At 49.0% G+C, this 20,149-nt stretch overlaps 2 protein-coding genes across 12 annotated transcripts in view; both read left to right on the top strand.

Moving 5' to 3' along the window:
* The window catches only part of PLEKHA4 (pleckstrin homology domain containing A4), a 26,627-nt gene extending 12,813 nt beyond the window's left edge, over positions 1-13,814 (top strand). For 8 of the 10 annotated variants that reach the window (XM_042232284.1, XM_042232285.2, XM_042232281.2 and 5 more), the window contains 8 exons: positions 1-99; positions 1,676-1,816; positions 3,226-3,325; positions 3,408-3,484; positions 10,431-10,592; positions 12,481-12,539; positions 12,939-13,051; positions 13,383-13,814. In XM_042232284.1, coding sequence (XP_042088218.1) covers positions 1-99; positions 1,676-1,816; positions 3,226-3,325; positions 3,408-3,484; positions 10,431-10,592; positions 12,481-12,539; positions 12,939-13,051; positions 13,383-13,642 — 1,011 coding nt within the window. In that variant the 3' untranslated portion in view covers positions 13,643-13,814. The remainder of the gene's footprint in view (positions 100-1,675; positions 1,817-3,225; positions 3,326-3,407; positions 3,485-10,430; positions 10,593-12,480; positions 12,540-12,938; positions 13,052-13,382) is intronic. The other 2 variants (XM_042232286.2, XM_042232287.2) reach the window with 2 other exon arrangements.
* HSD17B14 (hydroxysteroid 17-beta dehydrogenase 14) overlaps positions 13,806-20,149 on the top strand; it is a 19,106-nt gene continuing 12,762 nt past the window's right edge. Inside the window, exons 1-6 of one of the 2 annotated variants that reach the window (XM_027978585.2) lie at positions 13,806-13,920; positions 14,244-14,381; positions 14,884-14,922; positions 15,112-15,194; positions 15,699-15,765; positions 19,931-20,022. In XM_027978585.2, coding sequence (XP_027834386.1) covers positions 14,294-14,381; positions 14,884-14,922; positions 15,112-15,194; positions 15,699-15,765; positions 19,931-20,022 — 369 coding nt within the window. In that variant the 5' untranslated portion in view covers positions 13,806-13,920; positions 14,244-14,293. Of the gene's footprint in view, positions 14,382-14,883; positions 14,923-15,111; positions 15,195-15,698; positions 15,766-19,930; positions 20,023-20,149 lie in introns of both variants that reach the window. The other variant, XM_060398762.1, reaches the window with a different exon arrangement.

The raw sequence follows: 20,149 nt of genomic DNA, 5'->3' as shown, positions 1-20,149 counted from the left end.
GAGCGAGAGCGTGTTTGGGACACGTACAGCGGCCTGGAGCGGGAGCTGGGCACCTTGAGAGAGACCCTTGAGTACCTGCTGCACCTCGGGTCCCCCCAGGTACACCCCTGCCCCAAGCCCCCAAGCCCCCAAGCCCCCAAGCCCTGCCTTGCTCTCCCAAGTTCACTCGGTCATCTCAATAAATGCAGGAAAAACAGTTATAAAATGTAATATCCTTTCAGGGGCTTCCCTCACAGCTCAGTTGGTAAAGAATCCGCCTGCAATGCAGGAGACCCCGGTTCGATACCTGGGTTGGGAAGATCCCCTGGGGAAGGGAAAGGCTACCCACTCCAGTATTCTGGCCTGGGGAATCCCATGGGGTTGCAAAGAGTCGAACACAGCTGAGCCACCTTCTCTTGCACTTTCACTTCCAATATCCTTTCATGATAAAATCTCTCAGCAAAGTAGGAATATAAACTACTTCTTTAACCTGTTTAGGCATCGATAACAAACCTACAACAAAGCATTGTTGTCGACAGTGAAATACCGAAGTCTTTCCCCCAATATTCAGAATAAGGCCAGGATGTATATTATTGCGAGTTCCAGTTAGTGTTGTACCAAGGATCCTGAACAGTACAAGTGAGTCTAACGAATAAGTCAAAGGTATAAGGACCAAAGAGGAAAAAGTAAAGCTGTTTTTACTTACAGATGACAAAATTGTGTATGTAGAAAATCCAAAATAATCTCCAGATAAACTGTTAGCATAAGCAAATCCAGCAAGGTAACTGAATGCAAGAATAATATATAAAAATCATCTTCCTGTATGCTACTCCAGTACTCTTGCCTGGAAAATCCCATGGGCGGAGGAGCCTGGTAGGCTGCAGTCCATGGTGTCACTAAGAGTCGGACATGGCTGAGCGACTTCACTTTCACTTTTCACTTTCATGCATTGGAGAAGGAGATGGTAACCCACTCCAGTACTCTTGCCTGGAGAATCCCAGGGATGGGGGAGCCTGGTTGGCTTCTATCTATGGGGTCACACAGAGTCGGACACGACTGAAGCAACTTAGCAGGAGCGACAGCAGTGTTTACAATTAACATAAACAAATTAACTATCTGAAAGAAGTTTAATGAAAGATATGCAAGACATCTACTCTGAAAGCCATAAAATGTCATTGAGAGAAATTAAAGAAGGCCTATATAAATGGAGAGAGGGACCATGTGCATGGATAGGAAATATACTAGTATAAAGATGTGGTCTCCACAGATTGACTTCCCCAGCGGGGATCTGCTGTCCCAATACAACATGTGGAGATTGACAAGCTGACTTTAAATCGTATCTGGAAGTGCAGAAGGCCGAGAGTAAGCCAAGGCAGCCTCCAAGAACAAAGCCCGAGGACAAACACAACTGGATAGTGTCTGACTTTAAAGCTACAGTTAACAAGAAGGCAGTGTAGTACTGACACAAATTTAGACAAACAGACTAAAGGGATAGAATATTCAGAAACAGACTCTTATTTACTTATATGGTCGCCTATTTACAACAGAGGTAACAGTGCAGAAAAAGACAATATTTATGATAAACGGTAATGGGTCAGTAGAATGGGGAAATTTCAGACCCTTTCCATGGCTTCTCGACTTTAACCCTCCTTGCATTTTTCCACCTTTGAGTAACAAATTCCTTTCCTCTCTCCAGGACAGAGCATCTGCTCAGCAGCAACTGTGGATGGTGGAAGACACGCTGGCAGGTCTGGGGGGCCCCCAGAAGCCACTTTCCAACACTGAGCCTGACTCCCCATCCCCTGCTCTCCAGGGCGAGGAGTCCTCAGAGAGGGAGGTGAGGCCACACACATCTTTCCCACCTCCAGTTTCCTGTCCTGTCTGCCCCTGGCCTAACCCGCTACCCACTCACCTCTTTCACCCTTGGTCGGCTAGCCAACCTCAGGTACATGTCCTCTATTTCCTTATTTGGTATTATGGTCATAGTCCAGAGGTGTGCTGGACCCACAACACAACAACTTGGTGAGTTGCCAACAGCTCACAAGGTCCCGTCGCCTGCATCTCAGCTCCACAGTGATGACATGTCGGTAGCTTGAAATTGACTGTGGTGGGAGTATTTACACTATGGAAATTGGCAAACTGCTGCAAAAGAGGGCTCTTTTCTTCCAGAGGGCATTTGTTAAACATTTACCAGATAGCACTGATCTTAATCCCTCCCTTGCAGGGTTAATTTAAAGATTTGCTTACAGTTTATTTTGGTTTTTCTAAATAGACATTCACATCTGTAAACAATAGGATTTTGGTTTCAGCTCCAACCCCCAATTCCTTACAACTTGTTATTCTCACACATTGGCTAGAATTGCCATTTGTTGTTGTTTAGTCGCTAAGCCATGTCCAGCCCTTTTGTGACTCCATGGACCGTACGTAGCACACCAGACTCCCCGTGGGATTTCCCGAGCAAGGATACTGGAGTGGGTTGCCATTTCCTTCTCCTGCAGGGCTCTTTAGAAAGAAGACATTGTGACTAGAAAGTGCCTGACATAGAGTAAGCCCTCAGGAACCAGGAGCCATTGCGGTCATAGCTGAGTCGAACAGAGGGGATTCAAAGAGAGAATTCTGGTAAAGTAGTTAACACCATGCCAGATGCATAATCATCATAAAACCTCACAAGTGGACCAGTGTGGGAATCCCTGGTGGTCCAGTGGTTGGGAATTCACCTGGCAGTGCAGGGGACATGGGTTCTATCTCTGGTTCGGGAGGATTCCACATGCTTTTGGGTGACTAAGCCCAAGTACTCCAACTACTAAAGTCCGTGCCATCTAGAGCCTGTGCTCTGCAACAAGAGAAGCCATGAGAAGCCCATGCACGGCAACTAGAGAGTAGCCCCCACTCGCTGCAACTAGAGAAAGTCTAGGCAAAGCCACAAAGGTCCAGAAAAACCAAAATTAATTCATTAATTAAAAACCCCCCCTCATAGGTTATAAAGACTTGTTATGTGCCAGGCACTGTTCTAAGCGCCTTCCTTGTATCCATTCGGTCCTCATATCAAAAGGGTGAAATGTGGCACAGAGAGGGAAAGTAACTTGCCCAAGGTCACACAGCAAGCAAAATGGCAGAGCTGAGGTCTGAAAACAAGGTCTGGCTCCCGGTTTTCAATCTTAATACTACTTATGTAGTCTCTGTACTGCTACGTGCTTGAAAACTGTAATCCTAGTGATCTATTATCCCCTTTCTTGACCTCCCCAGAGCCTGACGGAGTCCTTGGAACTGAGCTCATCCCGGTCCCCTGAGGCTGATTGGGGGAGGCCCCCAGGGGGCGACAGAGAGCTCTCCAGCCCTCGCTCAGGTGAGCATATGCGGTTGGGAGGGACTCACTCGGCCTTCCGCAAGCTCACCACATCCTCACCCATCCCGTTCTGCTCCTCCAGGAATTGGATCTCCAAGGGTCTCCCGGGCTTCCAGCCCCGAGGGTCGCCGCCCCACTTCCCCTCAGCCAGGAACCAAGGTAGGCAGTCCATCCAATCTCCTTGGGTCCATTGTAACCCTTTGCCCACCACGGATCCCCTACTTTTGGGGAAACATGTGGAAGAGGAGCATTCTAAGCCACACCCCAGAGCAGAGAGAGTGAGATTTGTGAAGAGCACTGGGATTGAATTTTGTCTCTGCCACTTCTAACCTGTGTGACTTTGGGTTGGTTAAGAAACCTCTCTGCCTCCATTTTCTCATCTGCAAAATGGAGCTGATAGTAGTGTCTACCACCCAGAGCTGATGTGGAGAGTCCAACTAGATGAATGCCCCTGAAGTTTGGAAGCAGTGACTTCGAGCAAGCACTTCATTCATTCATTCATCCATAATTCATTCAACAGATATTTATTAAATGCCCTCTTTGCTATCTAATAAGGTAGCCAGTAGCCACATGAGGCTATTTAAGTTTAAATGAATTTAAATGAAATAAAATAAAAAATCACCTTCATTTGAGGAGTTCAGGTATACAGGAGATACACATGGCCAGCAGCTACCCTGTTGAATAGTGAAAATATAGAATATTTTCATCATTCAGGAAAGTTCACTCAGGACCCAAATGTGAGCAAGATGAGAAAAATCATCCTTCTCTCATGAATCTGACATTCTAGTGGGAAGAGGCAGATAATAAATAATTGTGAATTGTTTTATGTAAGTGCTAAATAAATAAAAACGGCCTGGGGAGGGGATTTGGAATATTGGCGAAGGGATGGAGTTGTGAATGTTTTGGTCTGGGGAGGCTTCTGTCAGGGAAGGAGCCCTGGGGATGTCTGGTGGAAGAGCGTTAGAGGCAAAGGGAAGAGTATCTGCAAAGGTTCTGAAGAGTCTGGTGTGTTGGAGGAGCAGCTAGAAAATCAGTGTGGTTGGAACCGAGTAACCGAGTAAGGGGAAGTGGTTGCTGATGAGGACAGAGAGGCAATAGGGGCAGATCGGGCCGGGCCTTGTGGTCCAACATGAGGACTTTGACACTGGGTAAGCCGGAGCCATGCAGAGTTCTGAGCAGAGGAATGGGAGTTTCCACAGATGGAGACTGGCGCTGTCTGGAGGCCACTTGGGGGAGTGGACTGTGTGGATACCGCCTGAGTCATGGTTGAGGGGGCCAGTGGGATATTTGAGGGGGACTGATAACAGTTGTTTGCACTAACTTAGAAGTGGCGACATCAAGAGGGAGTCAGATTCTAGATATACTGGGTTTTCAAACTTTTTAAAAAACCCTTGGGACCTCAGACGCCATTTTCGTTTTTGTTTTGGCCGCCCTCCACCAGCTTGCCTGTTCTTAGTTCCAGGACCAGGGTTGGAACCCCAGTCCCTGGCGGCGAGAGCGCCAAGTCCTAACCACTGAGCTGCCAGAGGTTTAAAATGCAAAATTTTGCAGATTCTAGGCTGGTAATTTGGTGCGTATACCGTGTACTGTGTGTGTCTGGAGCAGCGTGTGTGTGTGTGCTGTCGCTTCAGTCGCTTCCAATTCTGTGTGACCCCGTGGACTGCAGCTCGCCAGGCTCCTCTGTCCACGAGGTTCTCCAGGCTAAAATACTGGAGTGGGTTGCCATGCCCTACTCTGTCTGGAGCACATGCTTCATCAAATACATTACCATTTCTCTAATAAAATGTATGAATCTGCATATGAAATGGGATAAAGGCTATAAATAATATCGCCATTTAAATGTCAAGCTAAAAGCAGAGCAGTAAATGACTTAAGTGAAGGAGTCAGTGGAATAAAAATAAATGATATTATCAGCCGCTTTTTTATTTCTCAGGGAAAGGTTTAGTAAACATGTCACACATCCAAGTACAAAGGAAGCCAAGAACCTAACTATTCACACGCAGTGAATGCACATGCGATCTGGTGGCTTGAGGACTCTGGGGACAAAGGTCACTGGTCGGGCCAGCAGTGCCATCATCCAGTTGGACATAAGAAGCAGGACCAGGGGTGGGGCTTCCTGAGGATGAAGCAGGTGACCTCTGTAGAGTTTCTGGCTGTGTCATCTGTTTTTTTTTTTTTTTCCCCCAAGCTGCTTACTTCCCCAAACAGGGAATGGAAAGTGCCAAGTCCTAACCACTGGGAATTCCCTTGTTAGCTCCCTAATAAAGGGTCTTGTCTGGGCCCTGTCCTTTTAATTGAGTACACTGGTTAGAGTCTCTTGGTTGCTCATAAACACAAAGCCCTGAAGGTCAGCAATGAACTGACTGCTCATTTCATCATTTTGTCTGTGGGGAGTTTCCACTCTGTAGCCCCAAGGTCATCAACAGCATTGCTGTAATCTTTTCCCATTTCAGAATCTCAAGCCACAGCCTCAGTTTCTTTGTCTCCCAACTAGTGCCCACCAGGCAAGTCATTGCTGGGACCAGTGGGAGCTTCCAGTTTTACCTGATCACCTTGGGTAAAAAGAGCAAGGATCAGGAACTTCCCTGGTGGTCCAGTGGCTAAGAGTCGTGCTCCCAATGCAGGGGGCCCAGGTTCCATCCCTGGTCAGGGAACTAGGTCCCGCACACCACAGCCAAGAGTTTGCAGGCCCAGACTAGGAGACGTCCCATGCTGCGAAGTTGCCATGTGACACAGTGAAGATCGAAAGTCTTGCAAGCACAAATCATTGGGGAATTCAGGGGATAGCTTCCAGGCAACCTGGGCATGTTGGGGATGGTTTCCTGGAGGCAGACAGACCTTGAAGAAGGAATCCATGGCCAAGAATTTATCCATGGCAAAGCAGGACAACAGCTGGTGTAAATGTCTAGACTGAAGTGGGGATTTAGGAAGCCAGGGCTTCTATTAGCCTACAGGATACCTTTTTGTGAGTTAGAGACAGGCACCCCCTTCTACGTGAGCAGAACCTGGAGCCATCAATGGAAGGCTCAGCCTTTGGGCAATGAGCAACCCATACAACTGCACATGGCCTCTTGGGAGCACAGAGCTCTGACCTCGGAATGCCATCCCCCAACTGAAGGGTAGTTCAGTTCAAGTCAATGAATTTCTCAGACCCTTCCTGACTGCCAGGCCCTACAAGGCAAGATCCCCAGACCACGTCCTGTTTTTAAGGATCTACATTTCTGAGTTTGCCAGTGTAGTGAATCTCTGCATCACAATCTCTAGTTTTTTTTAAAAAAACTCTGTTGTTGCTGTTATTTTTTTTGGCTGTGCCACGTTGCATGTGGGATCTTAGTTCCCCAACTAGAGATTGAACTGGCACCCGCTGCATTGAAAGCACGCTGTTTTCCTGTGGCTTCCCGCATCCTGAAGCTGGCAAACAGATCCTGCAGGAAAAGTATGGCTGCTGGACTTGGCAGGACCATTCTGATGCCCACTGAACCATCAGCAGATGACCAATCCAAGTACAGTGTCAAGAGGAGTTGCTGTTTCTCCCTTTCTCCCTAAACTTTGACGAGTGCAGGAAGAAATCCCAAATTCTCTTATTTGTTCAAGATTCTGATCTTCTAGAGGCCAGCCCTGGTGGAAGGTGTTGCGGGACCTGCCAGGAATTATTCCTGCTGCTGGAGTCTGATGGGAGAGAGGCATAAATGCAATCCTTACACGCATCTAACAGAGTTAAGCTGTTTCCTAGGGGTCTCAGCATTGGGAAGCCTTTTAAAGGTCAGGTAAGCAAAAGAATTGGACATGACTTAGCGGCTAAACGAGGACAACAATAAGCTGTCTGGATGAATGAAAAAGCTCTCGCTGTGTAGGAAACAGTACTCCAAAGGGGAACAGGCTATGCATGCAAAGGCATGGAGGGGATAAAGGAAAAAGCAGCTGCTTTGTATAGGAAACAAAGCTGCATTTATTCCCTAGTGGCTCAGACGGTAAAGAAGCAGCCTGCAATGCAGGAGACCTGGGTTCTATCCCTGGGTTGGGAAGATCCCTTGGAGGAGGGCATGGCAACCCACTCCAGTATTCTTGCCTGGAGAATCCCATGGACAGAGGAGCCTGACGGGCTACAGTCGCAGAGTTGGATACGACTGAGCAACTTAGCACAGCACAAGCAAGACAGACCTCTTGTAAGATAGAGCCGACCTGAGCAAAGCGAAGAGTTGATGTCATATGGCGTAGAGTTGGGACACGGGTGGACTTGTGGAGCCTGGAGTGTTGAGTTGTTCTACGATAAACGGGGGAAGCTTTGTGTCTGTTGCTGATTGGCTGATTTTCGGAAACGCAGGGCCGGCGCTGATTGGCTGGCTTTTAGGGCGATGGAATGCCAGTTAAGATTGCTTATTCGCATAGGTTTAAAAGCTTTTCTGTTGCTTCCTTACTATCAGGTGGAAACCAAATACTCAATCTGGCCTTTCTTAGGAAGAGAAGAACTATTTTCAGTGGTGTGTGTTAAGGATTGCTGAAAAGTGTTAGTCGTTAAGTCGTGTCCGACTCTTTGCGACCGCATGGACGGTAGCCCGCCAGGCTCCTCTGTCCATGGAATTTTCCAGGCAAGAAAACTGGAGTGGGCAGCCATTCCCTTCTCCAGGGGATATTACAGACCCAGGAATCGAACTGCATCTCCCGCATTGCGGGCAGATTCTTTGCCATTTGAGCCATTAGGTTGGGGCTGCACCAAATAACATCTTGGGGGACTTCCCTGGTGAAAGTCCAGTGGTGAAGATCCGGCGTTTCCAATCCAGGGGGTGCAGGTTCAATCCCTGGTCCGGGAACTAAAACCTCACATGCGATGTCGCTCGTCCAAAAAAAAAAAAAAAAAAAAGGATGGGGGGAATGTCTCCTCCCTCAACCCTGTGGGCAGCTTACATACAGGAGTGGTGCAAGGGGGAGCCAGGAATTTCAGAACTGACCAAGGAAAAAGATACGACCACTAGGTGGCAGTAGCGCACAGAGTTTCAGTTGGTCCACGGCTGACCGGTTTGCTTGTGGAATAAGTCCCTCACAGCAAGGGACCCTCCAGAGGTTACTGCGTGGGGGCCACGGCCCAGGAGGAGAGGGACCGGGGACAAGGGGACTCCCAGGAGAGAAGAGATTGGAGAAAGGACTTAAGGATCTAACTGATGGCTTAGCAGCAGAGGGGAGTTTCCTAAGGCCAGCAGCCTGTTGAGGGGGTGGGTGGGGCTTTTATAGCTACAAGTTAATCCTCCTTACTGCTAGCAGATGCTGGTTACAACTTCAGGAAGAATTTAAAGCAGGCAGGCTTCAAATGGCTAAAAATATCCGCCCATGTGGGCTGTCTTTGAAGCAAGTGGATGTGTAAAAGTTTCAGTTTGGCCCTGGCGGAGACTTTCGGGTCAGCGTCTAGCCTGTTGTGAAGAAGTAGGTGATACAGGGCCAGGGAACTCCCTGGCGGTCGTGTGTTTAACATTCTGGGCTTTCACTGCAGAGGCGCAAATTTGATCCTTGGGAACAGAGATCCCACAAGCCCTATGGCTCGACAGGAAAAAAACAAAAACATAGGGTCAATTTCCAGGGGGGCATGTGACCCAGGATCGATCAAATCAAAGCAAGTAAACTGCAGTGATTGGTCCTGCAATAAGCAACAGATCCAAGCTGTCTGCCTAGAATTTTCTAACTGGAGACTGCAGTCAAGAGTTCTCTCCCCACCCCCCTTCCCTTTGGTTTTTGCTTAAACAATAAATGTATTGTCTTGCAGTTCTGTAGGCTAGAAGCCTGAAATCTAGGTGTCCACAGGGCCACCCGCCTTCTGGAGGCTCTAGGGAAGGATCACTTCCTCAGCTTGTGGCATCATGACTTCACCTGTCACGTGGCATTCTCCCTGCGTGCATGTCTGTGCCCAAATTACCCCCTTTCCTGAAGGATAACACACGTTTCCTGCTCTGTTGGCCCCTTTTCTGCTCAGAGCATCCCAGATGTCCAACAGCCTTCCTTCATTTTATCCGATCTCTGTCTCCTTTGTTTTGACTGGGCAGCTTTTCTGCTGAGCTGGTTTACTGGACTCACATATCACATGCCTGATCTCTTACCAAATGGTTTTCCAGCCACACCCTTGGCATTCTCCTCAGAGCAAGCTTCCTTGCAAAGGAGATAGATTGAGAACATTCCAGATTTCAAGTTCTCCTTCCATTCATCCCCATCCTCTTGCGTTTTGAGTTCCTAAGTCTCTAAGCCCAAGATCAAGGTGTCATCAGTATCATACTTCTGGAAGCTTCAGACAAAGTTCCCTGGCTTGTGGCAGATAACCACAATTATCACAGGACACTCTCCCTGTGTGTCTCTTCCCTCTGGTTTTGAGGGCACTGGAGAACTTGTCGAGTCCTCCTTCAGGCAAACCCAAAGTGATCTTCTTAATGATCTTAGTTACACAATAAATCTCATCCTTCATATTAATGTTTTCAAAGCTGATTGAAACCAGACTTATTATTGTTTTTTTAAAATCATGAGCAAACCAGCGTCCCAACTACTACTTCCAAGAGACTTGTTATGTCCAGAGAAGAGTGGGTGTTGATCAGGCTGGCACTACAGGTTCCAATAGGGCAGCTGGTGGGCTTGAGGCCAGACAGATGGGTAGCAACCAGTCACACAGGAACTGTAACACCTTTGTCCTAGAGCCTTGTGGGATATGGAAGGACTTGAGCATAACCAGCAGAGGGACAGCCTGGGCTCCAGGTGTAGAAGTAAGTCCTTGAGATCCAGGGCTGAACTTATTGGGAAGGGCAAGACACAGGAATTCTCCAGGCCAGAATACTGGAGTGGGTAGCCTTTCCCTTCTCCAGGAGATCTTCCCAACCCAGGGATCGAACCCAGGTCTCCCCGCATTGCAGGTGGATTCTTTACCAGCTGAGCCACAAGGGAAGCCCAAGAATACTGGCGTGGCTTGCCTATCCCTTCTCCAGGGGATCTTCCCGACCCAGGAATCGAACCAGGGTCTCCTGCATTGCAACTGAGCTTTGAGGGAAGCCCATGACAGAGGAGGCTGAGAGGTTCAGGGAAGAGAGAAAAGAGAGGCCTGGTTGGAATCTCTAGATGTTTCTCATCTCCCCAGGTCCCCCTGGCCCGGCCCCGGATGAGTGCTCGGGAGCAGTTGGAGAGAATCCGAAGAAATCAAGAATATGGACGGCCTCTCCCTCGCCCAGCCTCCCCCCGGCTCCTCACCCTGGGGAGGACGCTGTCCCCAACCAGACGCCAGCCTGATGCGGAACAAAAAGTGAGGGAAACAGGGGTGGGTCAGTGAGGCGGCAGTGGGTTCTCAGTTCCTGGTTGGAGCCTCAGTTTTCCTCTCTGTAAAATGGGGATTTTTTTCCCTTCCTCTATATCAGGTTTACTTGTCCCTGTTTTCAATTCAGCATCCTGTCTCCCTTATCAGTGGAGAACAGGATGGGCCAGAGGCAACATCTCCATCCTCACCAGCATTCTCACTCCTCTGGGAGGAGTGGGTTTTAGAGCTGGATTGGAAGCCAAGTTTTCCTGTTCAGTTACTATGCTATCAAAGGCAAAGAAAAAAAAAATGTATTTACTGCCATGGAGATCACACTGCCAATCTGAAGATCAGACTGTCTGGGCAGGATGGTTTTTTCACTTGTTTTTTCGTTTTGGGCTGTGCCACTGCGCAGCTTGTGGGATTTTAGGGCTTGGGTTCAGTCCATGTTTGAGGACTTGGCCGTGGGAGTGCGGAGCCCTACCTGCTGGACCACCAGGGAATTCCCCATGGATAGTTTCATCTTAAGACTCTTCTAGGAAGGAATTAGACAAGTGGGGTGATTTTGGGGTTGTGATTGTTTTTGTAAATGGGGGGCATCTCAAGTCTGCTGAATATCAAACATTGATCTCTATGTCTAGCTAGTTTTTCGGGGGCAACAAGTTCATTAATCATTTATGACAAAAGGAATGTGAATTTGGAGGGTCTGTTTCTGGCCTCGTCACAGGGGGCTCATCTGTGAATCTTGTCGATGAAAATTCTATTAAAATCAAGTTAACAAGAAAAAAGGGGACTTTTATTTGAGCCAAACAGAATTAGAACTTGGGAGAGAGACTCTCAGAAAGTTCTGAGAACTGTTTCACCATCTGTTAGAAGTCAAGAGGCACACTCGTGTCTGTTTTCCAGACAAAAGATCGAACATCAAAATGACATACTGACAGGACTTTCCTGGCAGACCAGTGGTTAAGAATTTGCCTTGCAATGCAGGGGACGAGGGTTTGATACCTGGTCTGGGAACTAAGATCCCACATGTCTCTGGGCAACTAAGCCTGTGCGCCACAACTACACAATCTGCTGTTGTTTAGTTGCTGAGTCATGTACGACTCTTTTGCAACCCCATGGACTATAGCCTTCCAGGCAATCTTCCTGACCCAGGGATGGAACCCACATCTCTGTTGAGCAAGTAAGTCTCCTGCGTTGGCAGGCAGATTCTTACCACTAAGCTGTCAGGGAAGCCCCATGCACTGTGACAAAAGATCCCACGTGATGCAACTAAGATCCCAAGTGCCACAACTAAGACTTGATGCAGCCAGACAATTTAAAACAAACAAAGAAGCAAATAACATAGTGATATTTTACCTAAGCTTCACCAAGGATACATAGTCTAGGGAAGCACATGCGAAGCCAGCAGCAAGTTACTGTGACCCCCTGCAGAACTGTGAAAGAAGCTGTTCTTTTAAGAAGTTACACTGGTAGTGTCAGAAGAAAGGGAAAAAAGAAATGATCTTCAGAACAGAGCAAGCACTGCCAACTCTGAGGAGCTCTGGCTAATGTGTAATCCTGGTGTACACTGCACATTAGGGATGGAGGAGCCCCAAACAAGCGCGCAGAGAGACTTTGATCTTTAATTTTCCTGTCCTGTCTTAAAATATCAATTTCACATCATTCAGGCTTATCTAAGTCATATGAAGAAGCTGTTTACCAGAATGCAAAAAGGCGTGGGGAAGTGGTTGGGAGGGTGGTAATTTTCCAAACTCTTCCCTCTTTCCCAGGAGTTCAGGTAAAGTTAAGAATTAGTGTCTTTGGGGCAATTTTATCCTCTGAGCCTCTTCACCCTCAAAATGAGAACATGGGAACTTCCAGGGTGAGGAATTCTAATGCCCCCATTCCTTTGCAGCCTGTCCTGGGACACTCAGGAACCCAGAAATGGCTCCGAAGTTCGGGGTCCTGGAGCAGGTAAGGAATTGGAGATCGAGGCAACAACGAAGGGAAATAAAAAAGAGAAGGGGAATAGTGTTACTGTTAATGTCTTTTGAGTACTAAAGTACAGATCGCAGAATCTTTTAGAGTCGCTTGAGTTCTTGGGGAATCAGAAAACTCTAGTTCGCGGGGAGAACTGCAGTTCCTTGTTCTATATCAAACTCCGCCCCGCTGTCAGGAAATCGGAGAAATTTTCGGGCAACTGAACTACAAATCCCACAATGCACGCGGGCTTCTAAAAAAAGAGGGTCGCTCCACGTTTAAAATCCTTTAGAGACACGTGCTAGGGACTACAACTCCCAGAAGGACACGCGCGGCACTGTGGCCTCTACTGTACTGGCTAATCGAAGTTTCGCCCAAACTCTCTTTTTCTAGTCCAAGAAACACCACCCCTTATTTGCTGACATCCGAAGGGCACCGGGAGCGAGTCCTCAGCCTCTCTCAAGCCCTGGCCGCTGAGGCATCGCAGTGGCGCGGAATGATGACAGGTGAGAATGAGCTGGGGACTTAGGACTCCTAGGTTTTAGGGATGAGGAGGGGGGGGGCGGGTCGGAGGTCTGGAATCTCAGGTCGTGATGGGGAGGGGTCTGAGGGCCCCTGGGAATCCTTTGTCTTGATGAGGGAAGACCTGGACAGGGCTTGGGAGTGCTAGATTCCAGGCAGGAGGGGGCTAAGGTGCAAAAGTGCTGAGTTTGGGAGAGCAGGGGGCAGGGAGGCCGGACTCCTAGGTTTGAGAGGAAAGGCCTGGGGGCGGAGGGCGGTGTCTGGACTTCTGGATTCCTGAGTTTGCCATTCTCATTTCCCATCCGTCCTCTCCAGGTGGAAATTTGGACTCTCGAGGGGACCCTCTCCCCCCTGCGCCGCCACCTCCGTCAGATCCCATGCCCCAGGCGTCCTCACCCCGAAGATCTCCAACAGCCAATTCCTGCTCCACGGGTTTCTCCCCCAGAGGTAGTGGGCGCGGCGCAGGCCCCGCCTCCTGGGAAGAGACCTGGGATTCCGGGCCGGCCCCTCCCGCCCTGACCCCTGACGAGGGGGCGTGGCCTCTGAGGGTCACCCTGCTGCAGTCCAGCTTCTGACGCGCCCAGACGTGGCAGCCAATCAGAGCGTGAGGGCGTGGCCTGGCGGGACCACCTGAAGATCTGCAGCCTCTGTTCTCCCGTGACCTAGAAGTGGTTTCTGTGGCCAAAGTTTGCTTTTCCCGACACTTGTCCAAATTTAGATTAAAACTTTGAACTTTTTAGTCAATAACTTTTTGTCTGTTTGAGGTTGTGACTCTGGTGTCTCTGAGTGGGGGTAGAGCTGGGGTCGTGGATTTCTGGGTCGCAAAGGAGGAGGGGACCGGGACCTTGGACTTGTAGGTCTGAGGGAGGAGGAAATCTCAGGGTCCGGAGTACTGGGCCTGAGGGAAGAGGGGGATGGGGACCTGGATTCTTGCGTCTGAAGGAAGACGAGGGACCTGGACATTTAGGTCCGAGGGCAGAGGGCGGCCGGATGCCAGGAATCCTGAACTTGAGGGAAGAAGGTCTGGGCATCCAGACTCTTGGATCTGAGGGAGGGACCAGGCTTCCAGGCTTCTGGCTTTCCTGGCAACGCCCCCCACCCCCACCCTCAGGGCCGGGCTTCCAGGATCCGGCCCCTGTTTACGATTTGACCCCACTACCTCACCCGATTTTGGAGGTGGACAGAAGCCCGGAGTGAGTGAAAGAGGAGAGGCGGTGTCCGGCAGAATGGCAATGGGAACGCGCTATGCTGGGAAGGTGGTCATCGTGACCGGCGGCGGTCGCGGCATAGGAGCCGCGATCGTTCGAGCTTTCGGTGAGTGGGGTCTGGCTGGGTCTAAATGTTGGGAATCTGGGAGAGGACGGGCCTCCGAGGGCTAACTAATGGGTGTGAGAAAAAGTAGGTCCTATACTGGAGTCTAGATTCTTATCTTACAAGATCCTATTTGCAAAGTGAACGAAAAGGTAGGCGGTAGTTGCCTAGGGCCTGAGATTTTGGCAGGTTTCCAAACACCGTTTCTGTGGTCTCAGCTGTCTCTGCAAAACAGGCAGTTTGGGGGACGATGTCTCTTGCAGATTTCGGGTTTACTCTGGAACCCAGGAAGGCAGACTCAGGAGCCCCAACAGGCACCTAGAATAACCCAGAAGAGTATCTGTCAAAACTTCTGCCCTCTGTCCTAGGGAGTCATCATGAGACTTTGGGGTCACGAGGGGAGCAGAGTGGGAGACGGGCCCAACCCGCTGTAAGTGGCCCCTAGAGGGCAGCAGAGGCCTTCGCCAAGGTCGGCTGGGGGTAACCTCTTCTTTCTTATTCTCAGTGGAAAGCGGTGCCCAGGTGGTTATCTGTGACAAAGATGGTGAGTGAGGGTCCCTCAGTCCTCATCCCCAACCCTCCAGGGGGATTCCAGGCCCCCAGACCCCTCCTCTGATAGACCCAGGAGTCCAAACCCCTGGCTTCCTCCTCCCTCAGACCCAGGATTCGGCCTCCCAGCCCCCTCCTCCCTCAGACTCTGAAGTCCAGACCCCCAGCCCTTCTCTTCCCGCAGAGGCCAGGGGCAGGGCGGTGGAGCGAGAGCTGCCTGGCACTGTCTTTCTGCGCTGTGACGTGACTCGGGAGGAAGATGTGAGGGTGAGTGTATTTTCTGTCTCTACTACCCGCCATGTCCAGTTGGTTCTCTCTCCCCACCGACCCCCTCCCCTGGCCGCCTCGAAGGCTTTTGCACTGGTGTTCCCTCTGCCTTTCCCGGTTCAGCTCAGTATCTCTTCAAGGCTCTCCCTAACTGTACTGACCAGGTCTTGTGTCTCCTGGGAGGATTTGCTTTTACCTCCCGCTCTTTCAAGGCTCTGTCACAGCTGTCACGGGGATTGGGACAAATACATTCCTCACAGGGGGTCTCATTCTTGCAGGATTCTTTTCTCTTTCCTCACTTTCCATTCCTTCCGTCTAGTCAGTATCTCTGACATCTGTCTCCAGTCCCGGGTCTCTAGGGTAGTGACCACAGTGTGAATGTCACCAGCCCGCTGGGCTCCAGCCCCTCAGCTGTGACTCCTGTCCCCACCTCACCTTTGGGACCCCTGGCTCTATAAGACCTGATGCCAGCACCACTCACTCAGAAGACCTCTCTCTCCCCAGACCCTCGTTTCTGAGACCATCCGCCGATTCGGCCACCTGGATTGCATAGTCAATAATGCTGGCTACCGTGAGTCATGAGGCCTGAGGGCCGTTCCCCACTGGTGTCAACCCACCTCCTGACTTCTCACCCCAAGCCTGGCTCTACCCCTGCTGTGTGCTCCCCAGCCTGTGCCCTTAGTCCTATCTGCATCCATTTCTACATTTCTAAAATGAAAATGACCATTCTCATCATCGTTATAGGGTCGTTGTGCTGAACAGTGTAACTGCTCAGCCTCATAATTATGGGAACTGTCTTGGATGAATAACTTCCATCTTGTAGCCTGTTTCTTATCTAGGAAGCAAGGCTGATGGCCCTTCTCTTTTTCCAATACTGGGAAGATGTATTCTCCACACATGGTTTCTAGGGCTTGGTGTGGAGGCTTTGAAGAGAAATTGCCATCCACTTAATGACTACCCTTTATAACAATGCCTCATATTGCTAAACTGAGACTCAGAGAGGCGAACTGATTGGACTGGAATCACACACTGTGGTAGAAAGAAGCCTTTCTTCTTGGCTGGGCAACGATGAGCAATTGACTTCCTCTTTCTGGGCTGCACTGTCCTCTTGTAAGGATTTAAAGATATACTCCTCCTTTCTCTCCGTGTGCTTGATCCATTTGGCAGATATTTCTTGAGCATCTACTGCACTCCACCTTCTGTCCTAGGGACTGGAGATTTAGCAGTGAGCAAAATCCACCAAGCTTTCCTGTCTTCATAGCTCAGTTGGTAAAGAATCTTGCCTGCAATGCAAGAGACCTGGGTTTGATCCCTGTGTTGGGAAGATTCCCCTGGAGAAGGGAAAGGGTACCCACTCCAGTATTCTGGCCTGGAGAATTCCATGGACTCTATAGTCCATGGGGTCACAAAGAGTCGGACGCCACTGAGCGACTTTCACTTCCTGTCCTCATGGGATTCACATTGTAAAGTAAGGAAATAGACAATAAGAGGCAGATATAGTTAATACTCATTTATTCACAGATTTTGTATTTGTGAACTCACCTACTTGGTGGGGGTGTGGGTTGTAACCTCAGAATCCCACTGCGCTTTCTGGGTATTTGTGGACAAGTTCAGAGCGGCAAAAGTTTGAGTCACCAGCAGCACATGTTCCCAGCTAAGGTCAAACAAAGTGATGCTCTGCCCTCTGAGTTCAGCTTTCAAAGAGATGCCGGGAGGTGGAGACAGAAGAGGGCAGTGTCTTGTAGGCCTCCCTGGGGCTAGTTGGACAGGATTGAAGCCTAACTCTGGTACCTGGAGTGGGGCAGCCTCAGGCAAGTCAGCTACACTCCGGAATCTCCATTGCTTTATTTGCAAAATAAATGAGTCCACCAGTGCGCATTATTTTGAGGATTTAAGATTATAATCTATGTTAGAGAAACATATAGTTGTAAACATATACATATGTGCATATATGGTCTTCCCCTGTGGCTCAGCTGTAATGCTGTGCAGGAGACGCGAGAGACTCAGGATCAATCTTGGGTCCGGAGGATGCCCTGGAGGAAGGCATGGCAACCCACTCCAGTGTTCTTGCCTGGAGAATCCCATGGGCAGAGGAGCTGGTGGGCTACAGTCCATGGGATCCCAAAGAGTTGGACACGACTGATGCGACTGAGCAGGAGCACGCTATTCATTATACACATAACACATATATGTCCTGTCTTAGTCTGCTCATGCCGCTATAATAGAAATACCATGGACTCAGTGACTTAAACAATGAACATTTATTTCTGGAGGCTGGGAAGTCCAAGATCAAGTCAGAGGCAGATTTGGTGTCTTGTGAGGCCCCGCTTAAGGTGGAAGGAATGAAGGGCCTCACTGGGGTCTTTTTTATGAGGACACTAATCCCATTCAAGAGGGCTCCATCCTCATGACTTAACTCCCACAGACCCCCACCTCCAAATACCATCTTATTGAAAGTGAGGGTTCTTTTCTTATAACAGTTTATATATATATATAGGCTGTGCTGGGTCTTTGTTGATGCACGGATTTTTCTCTAGTTTCAGAGGCTGGGGGCTACTTTCTGGGTGCAGTGCTCAAGCTTCTCGTTGTGGTGCCGTCTCTTGTTGGGAAGCACAGGCTCTCGAGCGAGTGGGCTTCAGTAGTCGTGGCTCCCAGGCTCTAGAGCGCAGGCTCAGGGGTGGGGCTGCTACGTGTGGGATCTTCCCGGATCAGGGATCAAACCCATGTCCCCTGCATTGGCAGGTGGATTCTTCACCACTGAGCCACCAGGGAAGCCCTGAAGTTAGGAGTTGAATGTCTGAAATCTGGGGGAGGACACAAGCATTCAGTCCATAGTATGTATATGTTATCATGTAATATTATATATACATATTTCCCCTTAGGAGCAGTGGGGTCACTATTCACTACTTCAGTGTTCGCTGTGACTTTGTGGACTATAATTGCCTTGAAGAATGAGAATTGGTTGTGTATATTAGCATGTCCCATAGTGATAATGGATAAAGCTGATTGAGGGCTTAGAGAATGGTAGGGGTGGTTTTGGATATGGGATCTGGGATAGATTCTCTGAAGCTGGACTGTTTTCTGAAAGAAACAAAGCCAGAAGCCCTGGGTCTCTGGGAGGAATGCCCAACATTTCCTTAATTGTCCATCATCTTGTTTCCCATCTCTCTTTCCTTTCATCCACTTTTATAATATATTTATTTATTTGGCTGTGCTAGGTCTTAGCTGCTACACGTGGGATCCAGTTCCCTGACCAGGGATCGAGCCCTAGCATTGGGAGTGTGGGATCTTTAGTCACTGGACCTCCAGGGAAGGCCCTCTTCATCCACTTTGACTCCTAAAGCCTTTGGAAGGTTTGGGGTCCATTTATCCTGTTTTTTTTTTTTTTAATTTTCCTGTTCTTGTACCTTTATTTCCTGCCTCTTTTCTTCTGAATGTTGATTTTTCTGTCCCTCTACTATCTACCCAGCTCTGTTTACTTAACAAACACATTTATTGTACTCGGTGTCAGGCAGAAATATTGACTTGTGAAATTTCTGAGCTCGAGAACAAGGTGTTATCCTCATTTTGCACATGAGCAAACAGGCACAGAGAAGCAAAGTGACTTGCCTAAGGTCACACAGCTAAGAAATGGCAGGGTTGAGGTTTGAACCCAGGTTTTCTGGCCCTGTGACTGCTTTCAAGGTTTTTTTTTTTTTCTCTTTTGTTGCTTCTTTTAAATTTTTTAATTGATGTATAGTTGATTTACAGTATTAGGTTTGCAGCATAGTGATTCAATGTTTTTACAGACTATGCTCCATCGTGAGTTATTTCAAGATAATGGCTATAATTCCCTGTACTATAGAGTATATCCTTGTTGCTTATCTATTTTATACATAGTAGTTTATATCTGGAGGAGTTTGCATACCACTAGCCTTCTGTTTTTATTTTTTCATCTTGTATACCCCTAATTTGTCCCTCCCTCCTCCCTTCACCCCTTTGGTAACCACAGGTTTGTTTTCTATATCTGAGTCTGTTTCCATTTTGCATATATTAATACATTTATTTATATCATTTGTTAGATTCCACATACAAGTGATGTCATACGGCATTTGTCTTTCTCCATCTGACTCATTTCACTAAGCATGATATTCTCTAGGTTGCGGCAAACGGCAGCATTTCCTTTTTAAGGCTGAGTAATATTCCGTGTGTACACATCAACCACATCTTAAATATTCCTTTTTATTATTTTTTGTTGGCAGTGCTGTGTTTTTGTTGCTGTGCAAGGGCTTTCTTCAGTTTCAGAAAGCAGGGGGCTATTCTCTAGGTGAGGGGCTCGAAACTCGTGAGGTGGTGGCTTCTCTTGTGAAGCACAGGCTCTAGGCACAGGGCCTTCAGCAGTTGTAGCCGGGGCTCATTAGCTGCAGCCCGTGGGCTTGGTTGCCCCAAGGCATGTGGAATCTTCTGGGCCAGGGATCGAACCCATGTCCTCTGCACTGGCAGGTGGATTCTTAGCCACCGGCCCACCAGGGAAATCCTAAACTCCATCTTCTTCACCCAGCTGGACTGACTCTTTTTTTAGTAACCATCATGCAGCCCCCTTTCCTCTTCAGGACCCCTGACCCTCTCGTCTGCCACCCCCCACACTCTGCCCCCCCCACCAGCCCCCCGCCCCCCATGCCTGTTTCTCTTTCCTGTTCTCCTGTCTTCACGGTGCCCTCATCCTCTCATCCGTCTCTCTCTCACCCGACCCTTAGACCCACCCCCACAGTGGCCCGAGGAGACCTCCGCCCAGGGCTTTCGCCAGCTGCTGGAGCTGAACCTGCTGGGGACATACACCCTGACCAAGGTGAGGCTGGGGTCCCCACCACCAGGTCTGGGTGACCTCCTGACCCTGAGCTTGTCAGACCCATTTTGTCTAAGAGCCAAATATTTTCTGTGCCTTGCTTTGATCTTATTCCGGAAGGGCTCCATTC

The sequence above is a fragment of the Ovis aries genome, chromosome 14, assembly GCF_016772045.2.
Source record: "Ovis aries strain OAR_USU_Benz2616 breed Rambouillet chromosome 14, ARS-UI_Ramb_v3.0, whole genome shotgun sequence".
Taxonomy (NCBI): domain Eukaryota; kingdom Metazoa; phylum Chordata; class Mammalia; order Artiodactyla; family Bovidae; genus Ovis; species Ovis aries.
This window is presented reverse-complemented; position numbering and strand designations above follow the sequence as displayed.